Raw genomic sequence first — 12,746 nt, 5'->3', positions numbered from 1 at the left:
TTTATTAATGTACATATGTATATATATATATTTTTATTTTGGCGCAACATTTGTTTTATTCCTTTTGTTTATGCTACGCTTGTAGCTTTTGCTGTTGATATTGCTGCGAGAGTGTAGATTTGCGGTTGTTTGTACGAAAATGTAGGTTGCCGCCTACAATCCTCCTCGAACTTGTTATTTGCATTTGCTATTGGTACTCGTGCCTACTCATGTGGGTACTTATGTATGTGCGTACATTCGGGTGGTCCGAAAAAAGTAATGTGGGAACTTTACTGGTCTCCCCCCTAGAATTGTTCTACATATATAGAAAAAAAATGTTTTAAATTTTTTTTTATTTTTTTCAAATAAAAAAATATTTAGAGGTCGCTCAAAGCGCTCAAAGTTTTCCATGTATTTTATATGGGGAAAAAACTTTTTCGTAGAAATGGTATAGAATTTTTGAAAATTAATATTTTTCGACCGCAAAACTCTGGTTCTCTTCAGGAGACTTTCAATAATAATATCCAATATTTAACAATTTTTTAGTATGAAAGTTTTTTTATTTTTTATGGGTGTTTTTGACGGGACCTATAAAATATAATTAATATAAAATAATTGTCAATAAACAATTGGGCACTATTATTGGGAATATCCTGAAGAGAAACAGAGTTTTCCATTTGAAAAATATTGATTTTCAAGAATTCTATACCATTTCCACGAAAAGTTGTTTTTTACCCATATAAAATATATGGAATACTTAGAGCGCTTTGAGCGATCTCTAAAAATTTTTTGATTTCGAAATAAAAAAATAAAGGTAGCGAACAATCCTAGGGGGTGAGAGCATACAAATTCCGACTTTACTTTTTCCCCACATGCATTTTCGGACCACCCTAATGCACATATGTACATACCTACAAATGTGCAGATTGTGTTTTCCATGCGCTTTGATGCATGCATTTGTTTTACAATATTTTTGTATTTTGTTTTTGCATATCAGGATTTGCGGCATAGCAATGGATTTGTGGGGATTTACATTTAGCTTTAAACTCATTTTCACTGCCACTTCATGAGACTTTATTGCAATGGTTCGTGTGGCATATATTTTGTTTCTGTTCATTGTACGCATTTGTTGCAATATGAAAATGAATGCATAAAATACGGAAAATATGATAAGAGCTTTCAAAAAGAAATACAAAAAAAATTTAAAATAAGCAATTTTATTTATCTTCATAAAATAGAGCAAATAAAGATAATTAAAAATGTATTTTAAGAACAAGGCAAATCCATTTCAGAAATGTTCATGAATTTCATGTAAACACGAACTTTTACATACATATGTACATATTTGCAAGTTTAGTTAGTCCAAACTCGCTAGATAATGCAATAAAATCCAATGGAAAATATTTATGAAAATTTTTTTAATAAAATTTTAATTTATCTTTGATTAAAAAATAAATACTTAAAATTTCATGTACGAATGCAGGTACCAGTAAATTTCAAGCTACTGAATTTTATTACCCAAAAATTTTAATATTTTACTGTAATTAAAATTAAATTCTTTTTGCTGTAATTAAAATTAAAATTTTTTTATTAATATTTATTAAAATAACAATTCCGATATCTGTGTGTTTATTTATTCCTTCCAGTCATATTTTTTATAGCCACTTACCTTCCGTTATTGCATTTCCATGAAAATTGTCAACAACATGTTGCCACGCATAAATAACTGAAAACAATAAATATAAAATATTAACAAAATTAAACGCATTACAGCTCGAATATTTTAAATTATCTTAAAATTTTCATAAATAAATATGTATATAAGCGCATATTTTTGGTGCATAATTTAATTTTATATAGGGTGCATGGGTGAGGGTTAGTTCAAGTTCGCCAACAACGAAGACTATGTGTGGGATGTTAGTGTAAATGATAAATATTGGTCCCGAAAACTCGGTATTCGGGGATTCGTCCAAAATCTAAGCAAACTTATAAAGTTGAGAAAATTTTGGTTTTTAGGTTTGATTTTTCGAAAAAAAGGAAAACTTGAACACTTGCCTTCGTCGTGGAACGGAATGGAATTATTGGTAGACAAAAAAAAAAAAGCTTTTACCAGCACTTAGGCAGTATTGCGCATTGTAATAGTTGAGGACTAGAAAAAAATTAAGACGATAGCTCATTGTACTTATGAATCTTAGTAGTTTGCCTATGGAAAGCGAATGTATGTTGTTCGTTCATTCTTAAAACATATGACCCAAAAATTAGCCACCACAGTCTGGCGAAAGGCGAACAAGACGGACGCAGTGGGTCGTCGATGATAACTATGTTGACCATATGTCGTCCACAAGGATTGTGTCCTTCTCTGTGTGTAGCTCCTCTGTTTGAGAACGAATTTCACCACCGACCTGTCTGTCCTCTACAGGCAACAACGGTTGCTGTGCATCTCGTCAGTATTGCACCAATGAGGGACGCGTGGTGTTAATTGTTATGCTCCTTATGTATGGGACAGTTCCTGCGATGCTTCGATTTAAAAGTCCAATTGGACGCTCCTAAGAACACCTTGTCGTCAATGCATCTGTTGGTTCATCAGCTTAAACACTAACTACGGCTGCCTGGTACCAGCATAACTTCAAACTTGAGCAATTTTGCAACGGAATTCAGCCATAAACTTTCATTCCTTGCTTATATTTGAAGATATGCGAGTGCTTTCCAAGGCCTTTAGATCAGCTCGGCTGTCACTTCAGATACTGATTTGTTCTCCGCTCCACCTTTCGCCAATTATCCAATCTTCCGATTGAAGCACCGTTGTCATTATAGTACCTAAGGCAGTAAAGCATTTGAAGTTATCCTCAGATGCCATCTATACCCAGCTCCATATTCAGTTCTAAAGCCGTCAGTGTAGAAGGCTTTTAATGAAAGATAGCGTCTGGATCTCTCCAGCACTCCCTTTTAGAAAAGCTAACAACATACTTTCTTTCCAAGAGGCTCCAGGTATTAGTTCGTTTTTAGGGGCCAAAACAAATGGTATATCTGTGCCCGTCGTCATATCAACAGATTAGCCTTAGCTCCTTATATCTGAAACATATTCATAGAGAAAATCTTTTATAAGAACGCCATAGAAGTTAACCTCGTTTTGTGTGCGACCTCCGATAATTAATCCCTTTGTGCCTTTATTATCATTTCAGGGTCTTCTTATTATTGTCATGGAACCAGCCTTCCTTCTCCCACAATGGCGGTGGGTTATTATGAGCTGCCTTGATCACGATGCACGACGTTTCCCCTTGTCCTATTTCCATTGAGCCCTACTTAATGGCTAACCCAAATTCCTGGTTGGCACCCGAAATATCAAATAGATTGTGATATTTTGCGATCTCAGAGAACGAAGGCTCCTCTATTCTAAACCGTGTGGGTTTAACTGTCGTAAGGTGGAGCGTTAGATGAGCTTCCGTATTATTTTTGCCTCTTACACCTGGTGCGCGGCTAGTCCTCGACAAACCTTTATTGTTCTATGTTCCCACACACGTTCTGCACCCTTTTGAACAGACTTTTTCAAAATCATTTCGCTTACTCTATTACTAAAATCCTCCCCGCTCTACTCCATGCGTACACCTGGCATAGTGAAGGCCTCTGCGGCTGCCGAAGCTGAAATCGGAATAGCTGGGCCAGCACAATTTTAGACAGGCATGTCGCAGGTAAGACCTCTTGTTTAATCCTACTGCCTGGTTTGCTTGCTGTGGTCTTTTGATTCTGACCGGGCTTCGCCACAAGCTTTGACTAACCACTGACCTTAGATACTGCGTAGTCTCCCCGTGACCGGCGGTGCTCAACCGCAGCTACATTTATGAAACCCACCTTTTTCGTTTTTTCATTGGTTTTGGTTTTCCATTCGAAAAATGACCTTGAAGATGACACAACGAGTGAAAATATCTGCTGAAAATCGGGATCACCCGATCTCAAAATAAACATCTGTATAGCATACACTATAACTTGCGGCGTATGCACATAATTGCCCACACCATCCAAAACCGCATTTCCTGCCAACTAACCGCCAACCTATGAAACCACAATTCGCGGTGCATGTCAACGTTCAAGTGCAGCTGGCTGAGCGCGATAATTTAAAATATATTCGTATGCATAATTATAGAAAACTATTAACAACACTATGTGAGAATACAAAAAGTTTAAATGTGCGTCCTCAGCGGTTTTCATTATCATTAAATAAATTAAATAAAAATAGCATTATTGTTTGAACTCTTTCGGATTGACTTTAAAACTGTTATAATTTGTTGCTTGCATGATTTACGTGAATGTGTAGTGTAATACTTCGTAAATCAAATATGTGTGTGTACACTCGGCTTCACTTGAATAGGTACACATATTTTCCCTCAAGATCCAAGCTTATATCTGGACTTGCGGGCATAGGAGCAGCTTCGTTTGAATCTCATTTAGAAGAATGACGAATTTGTTTTTTTTTTTAATATTCGTAATATTTTCCAGCTAATTTTTTTTTCGTTTTTTTTTTTAAATAAAAATATCGTCCAAGCTTTACCCAAAACCGTGTAAATCATAGTTTACTTTATAAAAAATTTAGAAAAATTCAACAAATTTTCATCAAAACTTCAATTTTTGGGTATGCAGTTTTATAGTCCATACAATTTTAGTCCAATGAAGTGCAAGTTTCAAAAGGCTGAAAAAATTGCGCTGACTTTTGAGAATTTTTTTTGCAGTCTACTTTTTCGTTTTTTTTTTTAATATAACAAGCGCGATTTGCAAAAACTTGTGCTGATATTTTGAAATTTTATTGCTGACGGTATCTCACGTTTTATTTCAGAAAAAATTCATACTTATATGAAAAGAGTGCAAAAATCCGTCACAAAAAAAAAATCTCAAAAATCAACGCGATTTTATATTTTCAAAAAACTCAGAATAAAAAGTTGAAATTTTGATGAAAACTTGTTGAATTTTCCTAAATTTTGTATAAAGTTTGAAGCGGTGATTTACAAGGTTTTGGTTAAAGCTTAGAATATATTTTTATATAAAAATAACAATAACAAAAAAATTAGCTCAAATAACATTAAGAATATTGAAGAAAATCAACACGTGCTCAGATCTTGAGCAAAAAATTTGTAGCTATTCAAGTGAAGCGAAGTGTACATAAAAATAATTTCACGGACAAGTAAATTTTCAAGGCAATTGAATAATAAAATCGAATGAGCGGTTTGAACCCTCGACATTTTTTTATGGACATATTTTTTTTTCTAATTTACTTACTGATAGTCTTTACTCTCATTTTTGGTGGCGCTATTAGACGCATGCGTCATCGCTTGACGCTCTCCATAGCACCGCGTCACTTTACAAACTCATTAAAAGTCTAAGTGACCGGTTGCTTGTCGTGTTGGCGGCGGTTCTTATCAAACGGTTAGATTCGCTTAGATTTTAAACACTCCTATGCGTGTACATATGTATTTTATAATTATCATCAATTGTCGCTGTCACCTTCTTCATATGTCAGCGTGCAGTCAGAGCGCGTGTAGGAATTTGTTTCATGTTTTCATGTATGTATTTATGTATATATGTAGTACATGTAACTACATATGTAAGTACATAATTACTCGTATTGCTTGTATTTAGTACCGATGGGAATGAGTGTCGATTTTGCGGTTTCTCACAGAGAGAAGTCAAATAAATACAAACGACAAATTGATATACTCACACTAGCATTAATTTACGTTAATATCTTACTGTGAGCGAATAAAAATTTATTGTCTTAGTTTTCTCTGTCGTTTGGAATAAAGCAGTTTAAGCACAGTATCATATCCGGAGACTTTTTTGGTTGGGGATAATCATCTACTAAATATTAGCAAAAACAAAAAATATTGTATAAATTAAAAATTTATTTCCGGTCCTCATAAACAAAAAAAAAAAAATAAAAAAATTAAAACAGATTCTTCTCCCTTCACCATCTCATCTAAAAACGGGATAGGTTCCACATTTTTTCAAAAAAGAGTACTTTTCTGTCGAAAATACTTTCAGAAGCAAGTGCCGTCTATCTGATTCTCGGATCGGCCCATTTATTTGCCAATATAGCTAATAGTGTTAGTATAACTAAGAGTACTAACGAAAAACGTCGTGCGAAATTTTAAAATGAAATGATCTCACTTACATATAAACTAGAGATGGGCGCGTGACTAAATATTCAATCCCGATCCCGCCCATGCTGACATTAAATTTGTGGTTTCGAACCCCTCCATCTCGATGTTTTCCAAATTTGAACCGCAGATCCTGTGGGTCCAGATATCTATCATTAAATAAAATTCACATAGCTTTCATATTAATTTTAAATAATATACTTACTTGAATATCTTGTCCTTGAACATTCTACATATTTTCCCTACTCAACGATCTGATATTTTCTGGTTATTCTGTTTTGCTTTGCCGTTCGTTTTTTTGTCTAATTTAAAATTAAGAAGTGCTAACGATTTTTTCCCGTCCCGCCGGCAATTTTTTGAAGACCTTTCTCTCTTTCCAGAGGCTAATTCTGTGGTCGCAAGCTATAACAGCTTAAGTCAAGAGGTTGACTTTAATACATATAATGTTCCATTTCCAGCCTGGGATTGAAAATGGCACACTTGCTATTGAAAAACCATTGCTAAACGAACCCGAAAGAACTAGTTATTGTGCCAGCAACTCACCATTTAATCTAAAAAAAAAAAAAAATCGCTGTGGCGTAAGTTAATAAAGGAATGACGCATTATACTAAAGTCAACCTCGCGGCTTAAGGCTGTTGTGGCTTGTGACCACAGAGAGAGAGAGACAGAATTAACTTATTACTAAAAAAATAAAATTTATCTCAGTTCATACGAAATAAATACCTTCATAGTCAAAATTATCGATACAAGTAAATAGGTATCGATACTTTAGATCCGATATTTTTCGGCTATCGTTACTCTCTTTCGATACTACTTCCCAAGTCAAAGTAAAAGTATCGATACCTGCATGGTATCGTTAGTAGGTATAATAGGCGGCATACACCGTGTGTCTGTCTCGTGAGTCGGTTTGGATGTGTTTGTGAAAATAAATATGTGTTAGTTACACCAACTTGACTCCCGACATGACGCTGAATGATGCAACTTTAAGTAGTCGAAGGCGAGTCAACACGTATACAAGTGACTCGCGAGTCAGACGCACCGTGTATGCCGCCCATAAGAACAACAAAAACTGAATGCTAAGCATTCTCTATTGACACTATTAAGTAATTAATGTAAATAATACTGACACACATACCCGCCATTAATTAACCGTAGACCACTTGAAATCCACACATCTGCCACCCCTACGTCCGTCCTCGTCCGCTATTAGAACCTCTGCGTGACAAATAAAAACTAGCAAAGTATTTGCACATTTAAAGTATTATTTATGCGTATAAAAATATTAACACAAAATTTTGCAATGACTATTGAAAGTGATAGCAAAATGAACTGTGCCTTTAAAAATTCTACAAACTAAATAATTTATAATAATAATTTTTCATTTTCTTTTTATTTTTGCAGATAACGAATTGTCGATGAGGCCAGACACACTAGATCGCTTGGTCGGTCAGTTGACAATTGACAAGCTGAGCGGCAATCAGTTGAAGCGGAACAAGTCGACGGCAAGGAAGGCGACGGATTAGTGCAAGGCGATAGATGGCGAAATACGAAACGCTTTGGAGAAGCGGAGCTTAAATGAGAAACGAATGCCATATACATATATAAGTGCCATATCTTAACATACATACATACATATGTATATACGCATATAAGGCCATAATCTCATGTGATGCAGTGTGATAAAACTCGAATGCATTGTAAGCTGAAAATGGACAATGACTGTCAACTGCATTAACAACAACAAAAAAATATAGTAGCATGCATTATAAATAAACAAACAAAAACAAAAAAAAAATAAAGGCAACCGTTAAGTTTGCGCTCCAAATATAAATCAGATTTCATAAGTGAATGTGAAATGAAACTTGACAACTTGCAACATGTGGACTAAGTATGCCGACAATGAATATTGAAAATTGCCGAGAGCAACAGAATTCAGCTACCGAAATGTGTGCAACAACAACGTGGCTAAGTGCAACGACTATTTGACAAGAGCTGTTAGTCCACAAAATGGCCATAGCGCATGCGCAAAGGCAAAGTGTTGAATATGTAAAAATTTGGAAGCATATCAAATGGCGACGTGACTGCAATTGTAAACCGAGTTTAGTATTGTGAGAAAAACTGAGTAGAGTAGCAAGCGCAGGAAGTTGGCAAAATTTCAGTTTTTCAGTGTGGGACAAAAAAGTGGAAAGTTTTGAGGTTATACCTTTAAATGTAAATATAGACAAGAGAATATAAGTGTATGAAAATTCGCGTTCAATTGTGTGTTTAAATCTTCATGTAACAGTGTGTGATCTTTTAGATTAAGTAATGCATGTTGGGGCAAAATTTATTAGAAAAATTAAAACAAGTGAAAACTTTCAAATAATACAAGGTTCTCACAAAATATAAAATATTCAAATACATATTAAGACTCGTAATTAAAATTTTCGAAAAATTAGAAAAGTTTAGCAGTCTCCAAGAATTAATTTTTTTTTAATTTCAATATTTTCAAATTTAAAAAATTCAAATTTTCAAAAGATTAGATATTTAAAAAATGACAATAAAAAAATTTCAGAAATTAGAAAATATCAAAAAATACATGAACTATCAAAAACATTGAAATAATGTAGTTAAAAAGAAATAACTTTCAAGAAATTAAAACCTTCCATAAAAAATTAAAAACTTTCAAATAATTTAAATTTAAAATACAGCTTTGAAAGCTAAAAACTTTCCTTTTTTTGTAAAAAATTTTCGAAACGTTGAAAATTTTCAAAAAACTAAAAACTTTCAAAAAACAAAAACTTTCAAAAAACAAAAAACTCCAAAAAATTCAAAGCTTGCAAAAAATTCAAAACTTGCAAAAAATTCAAAACTTGCAAAAGAAATACACTCAAAAAATTAAAAACTTAAAAAATTAAAATCTTTCAAATACCTATAAACTCAACTTTGAAAACGCTAAAAATTTTCGAAAGACCAAAATAATGATTTCCAAAAAGTTAAAGTTTAACCTTAAAATGTATTTATTAAAAGGATTATTTTTATGGAAGAAAGGAATAACTAAATAAATGGGGAAAAAATTAAAAAAATATACATAAGTATTGTATAAAGAAACTTAATATATCGTATAAGTAAGCTCCATTAAATATATTTTACTTTTTCAAGTGCCGTACTTAACTGTTTTCAAACACTAAACCACTGTTGTGATAAGATAAAAAAAAATAAGTGAACGCACAACTCAAATTCAAAGCAAAGTTTCAGACAACTCAAACTATCAGTGCCATCAATAGAATTAACCCCCCTAGGAGCACCACACTTGCACCCTACGAAATAAAAGAAGCTTCGAAACATATCTTACTGCTGCCAACAAATGCATAACGGAATACTGTAAAAGCAGAAACCGTTATAAGCAGAAACGATAACGCCACCACCGAAAAAAAGGTTCCAAAAAGAAATTAAAAAAAAAAAATACTCGAAAATTAAAATAAAAAATCAACAAAGCAAAGCAAGCAGCTAACCAAATGACAATATCAAATCGTTTGAATCGCAGACGAAATATCAACAGTAATAACGGTAACAATAACGTTGCTGGCGACACTGAGTTATTGCTGCAAACAACACCAAAATCCATCAGCAGCCCAGCAGGCTTTCAACCTGAGAGCGGTGACACGCGGCGCAGCGCGACAGGCGGGCGTATAAAGCGCTTGCAACGACCAACAACACTAACAAATACTTCCGTGCTCAACCAGCAGTCGACGAGTATAACAACTGAAATGAACACAAACATTGCTACAGTGAAAGAAAATCCACGCGGCAATCCGAATACCGCCGCGCGCATGACTAAAATTCTGCCGGGGAAATCGCTCAAATATGAGCGACTCATAAATCAAACGACGAGAACGCGCACGCCAACAAAGGCAGTTGACATAACGTCCGAGGCGGCGGCACTAAATGCCAACGGTAATGAGTGGCTGGCGCAAAGGCAGCCTGAACAGAAACAGCAGCAGCAACAATGGCGCTTGGAAGATCAGCCAACGGCAGAGCCGTGGTACGAGCATTCATCTACAGCGCAATCTATAACGCCGGCCAGCACAGCTGCACCAGCCACACGTCTAGCTGCGGTAAGCCCAGCATCGAGAGAGACGACGGCGGCGGCGGCGACGACGATGAAAAATTGGCAAACACATTTGGAAGGCGCGGAAATGCATTTATCACCAGCAGCCACAGTCATAGCCACAGCTTCAGCCATGGACGTAGTGAATGCGAATGCCAAAGCGACGCCGCATGCCAAAGTTGGTAGCCGAAGAGGAAACGCTAGTGGAAATGGTGGCAATAGCTGGAGTGGCAATTATCAACAGCAGCATCCGTATCCGACGCCGTCAGCAACAGCGGCAGCAACAACAACAACACTGCAGCTATGCACACAAAGTCGTCGGGGCAGCAGCAACAATGGCGATGGTTGTGGCGACTTTGCCAACATGACCACCGGTAATGGCAACAGTTATGGCGGCGGCGGCGGCAACAAAACGAGCAGCACGAGTAACAATGGCAATGGCCGCCCTGGTAATAGCTTGAAATATTTTGGCAATAGTGACACGAGTAATGGCTCATCTGCGTCCGACACGGACGCACTCCTGCCCGATGCTGATGCCACAGCGCCCGCCTACCAACATTCTACCACCACCACCGCTAACGCAAACACCAGCAGGCCAAACAATGGCAACAGCAATAGTAATGCCAATTTGGCGAGAAACAGCAAAGGTTTCTACCATACCTTAACCACCACGACCACCACCAGCAGCGCCGGCGCCAGCAATAACTACGAGCCAGCTGCCACAACGCAACCAAACTCTTCGCCGTCGTACTACACATCGTCCGCGTCGCCAGCATCAGCGCGTTCGGCCTCCTCACCCGCCGCTCTGTACACATCCAACGGTGCCTCTTTATTGGCATCGTCGTACTCGGTGTCGGTGTCGGTGTCGGGGTCGGGGTCGGGGTCCGGCGCTGGGTACGGGTCATCATCCGGCGCCGTTGCATTGGTGTGTAATTGTTGCAGTCATTTAATTGCTCGCTGCTGCTTCGGTATGCCTCTGTTGAAGGCTATCAATGTGCGACGGTGTGTGCTGGCGTTATTCGCCATAACGGTCGTTACGATTTTTTACTACACTCATTACGTCGATACGGGCGTTTTTGTTGGGTAAGTAGTAAATGGCAGGGCGAGCACAAAAAGCGAGCTTACACAATTTTACGCAACTTACAGACACCTCCATATGTATGTACATATGTTTGGATGTACAATTATACAGTTTTCCTATACATATATTAACAGTGCAATGCGAATGTACGTATGCTTACATACGTATACATATCATACATACGCATCACTGGTTTGTGGAAATAAGTACATAAATCGAGAAATGCGATTGAGAATTCTCTGCTTTGTAGAGTCTTACTTGCCTTTGTACTATTGAAAGTACGAACCAGAGGTGCATTTTTGGACACTTAACTCGGGGCATAGATTTTTGCTTATTTTAAACTGGACATAATTTTTTGGCTATTTAAAACTGGAAAAATTTTTTTGACAAAAAAAAAAATAATTACACATTTTCTGTCATTTGAAAACTTCACATAATTTTGTGTACTTTTGAAAACCGGACATAATTTTTAGACATAAATTTTTGGCTATTTTAAAACTGAGCATACCTTTTACTCATATACTAGCAATTTTTTTTTGTTCATAAACCTTTGGCCATTTAAAACATGGACATATGTAATTTTTTTTTTGGTAGTTAAAAACCGAACATATGCAATTTGTTTTGGTAATTTTAAGTCTGATCATATATTTCGGGCCATTTAAAAATTTACATTTGAATTTGAGGTTAAATTCATTTAAAAGTTGGCCATAACGGTAAAAAGTATACGTCAACTATAGATTTGTAAAAAAATAACATAGAAAACTGAACAGTAAATGGTTGTGCGTATGTTAGTGCACTTTTTAATATCCACTTTCCGTGATGAAAGATTTTTTTTTCACTTTCACTGTAAACTCAGGAAACAATTAATTTAATTAATTAAAGATAATAAAAAATCTATGTCCTGTTTGTAAAAAGAAATTATGTTCAGTTTTCAACTGACGAAAAACCCAGTTTTTAATTAACAACACTTTATATCCAGTTTCTAAATAAAAAAAAGTTCTGTCCAGTTTTTAAATAAAAAAAAAAAATGCATGCATATTTAGTTTTTAAATATTTACAACCAGTTCTTAAATTGCCACAAAATTATATCCCGATCTTAATTTTCTTACATTTCCAAAAATGTATGTTCAGTTCTCAAATGACAAAAAATTTATGTCCAGTTTTTGCATGACTAAAAATTTATTTTTCATAACCAATAATTTGTGTTGATACATATCTACAATTAAAAAATAAAAAAATTTATGACCAGATTTAAAAAAGAGAAAAAAACATGCCCAGTTCTTAGACAACCAAAACTTGTGCCCAGTGTTTTTAATAATAATATTTGTGCACAGTTTTTAAATGAACGAATATTTATATTCAACACGCAAGTTTCCAAAAATGTATATCCAGTTTTTAAATAAATAAATATTAGTGTCAAATTTTAGTAAAAAGAAAAATATTTTCAGTT

The 12,746-nt window shown here is 35.4% G+C and overlaps 1 protein-coding gene across 1 annotated transcript; it reads left to right on the top strand.

Annotated features, from left to right (window-relative positions):
* Window positions 1-7,915: 7,915 nt before the first annotated feature.
* On the top strand, window positions 7,916-11,351 carry LOC118754046 (uncharacterized serine-rich protein C215.13-like; the record flags this gene model as incomplete). Its single annotated transcript, XM_036488915.1, is given in 2 exon segments — window positions 7,916-8,496; window positions 9,267-11,351. A coding segment is annotated over 1 exon segment (1,680 nt). The 3' UTR covers window positions 11,303-11,351.
* Between the last annotated feature and the right edge of the window lie 1,395 nt (window positions 11,352-12,746).

Source organism: Rhagoletis pomonella, unplaced genomic scaffold, assembly GCF_013731165.1.
Source record: "Rhagoletis pomonella isolate Grant_MI unplaced genomic scaffold, Rhpom_1.0 Rhpom_scaffold_03257, whole genome shotgun sequence".
NCBI classification, from domain to species: Eukaryota; Metazoa; Arthropoda; class Insecta; order Diptera; family Tephritidae; genus Rhagoletis; species Rhagoletis pomonella.
Note: the sequence above shows the minus strand (reverse complement) of the source record. Positions and strands in the feature narration are given on the sequence as shown.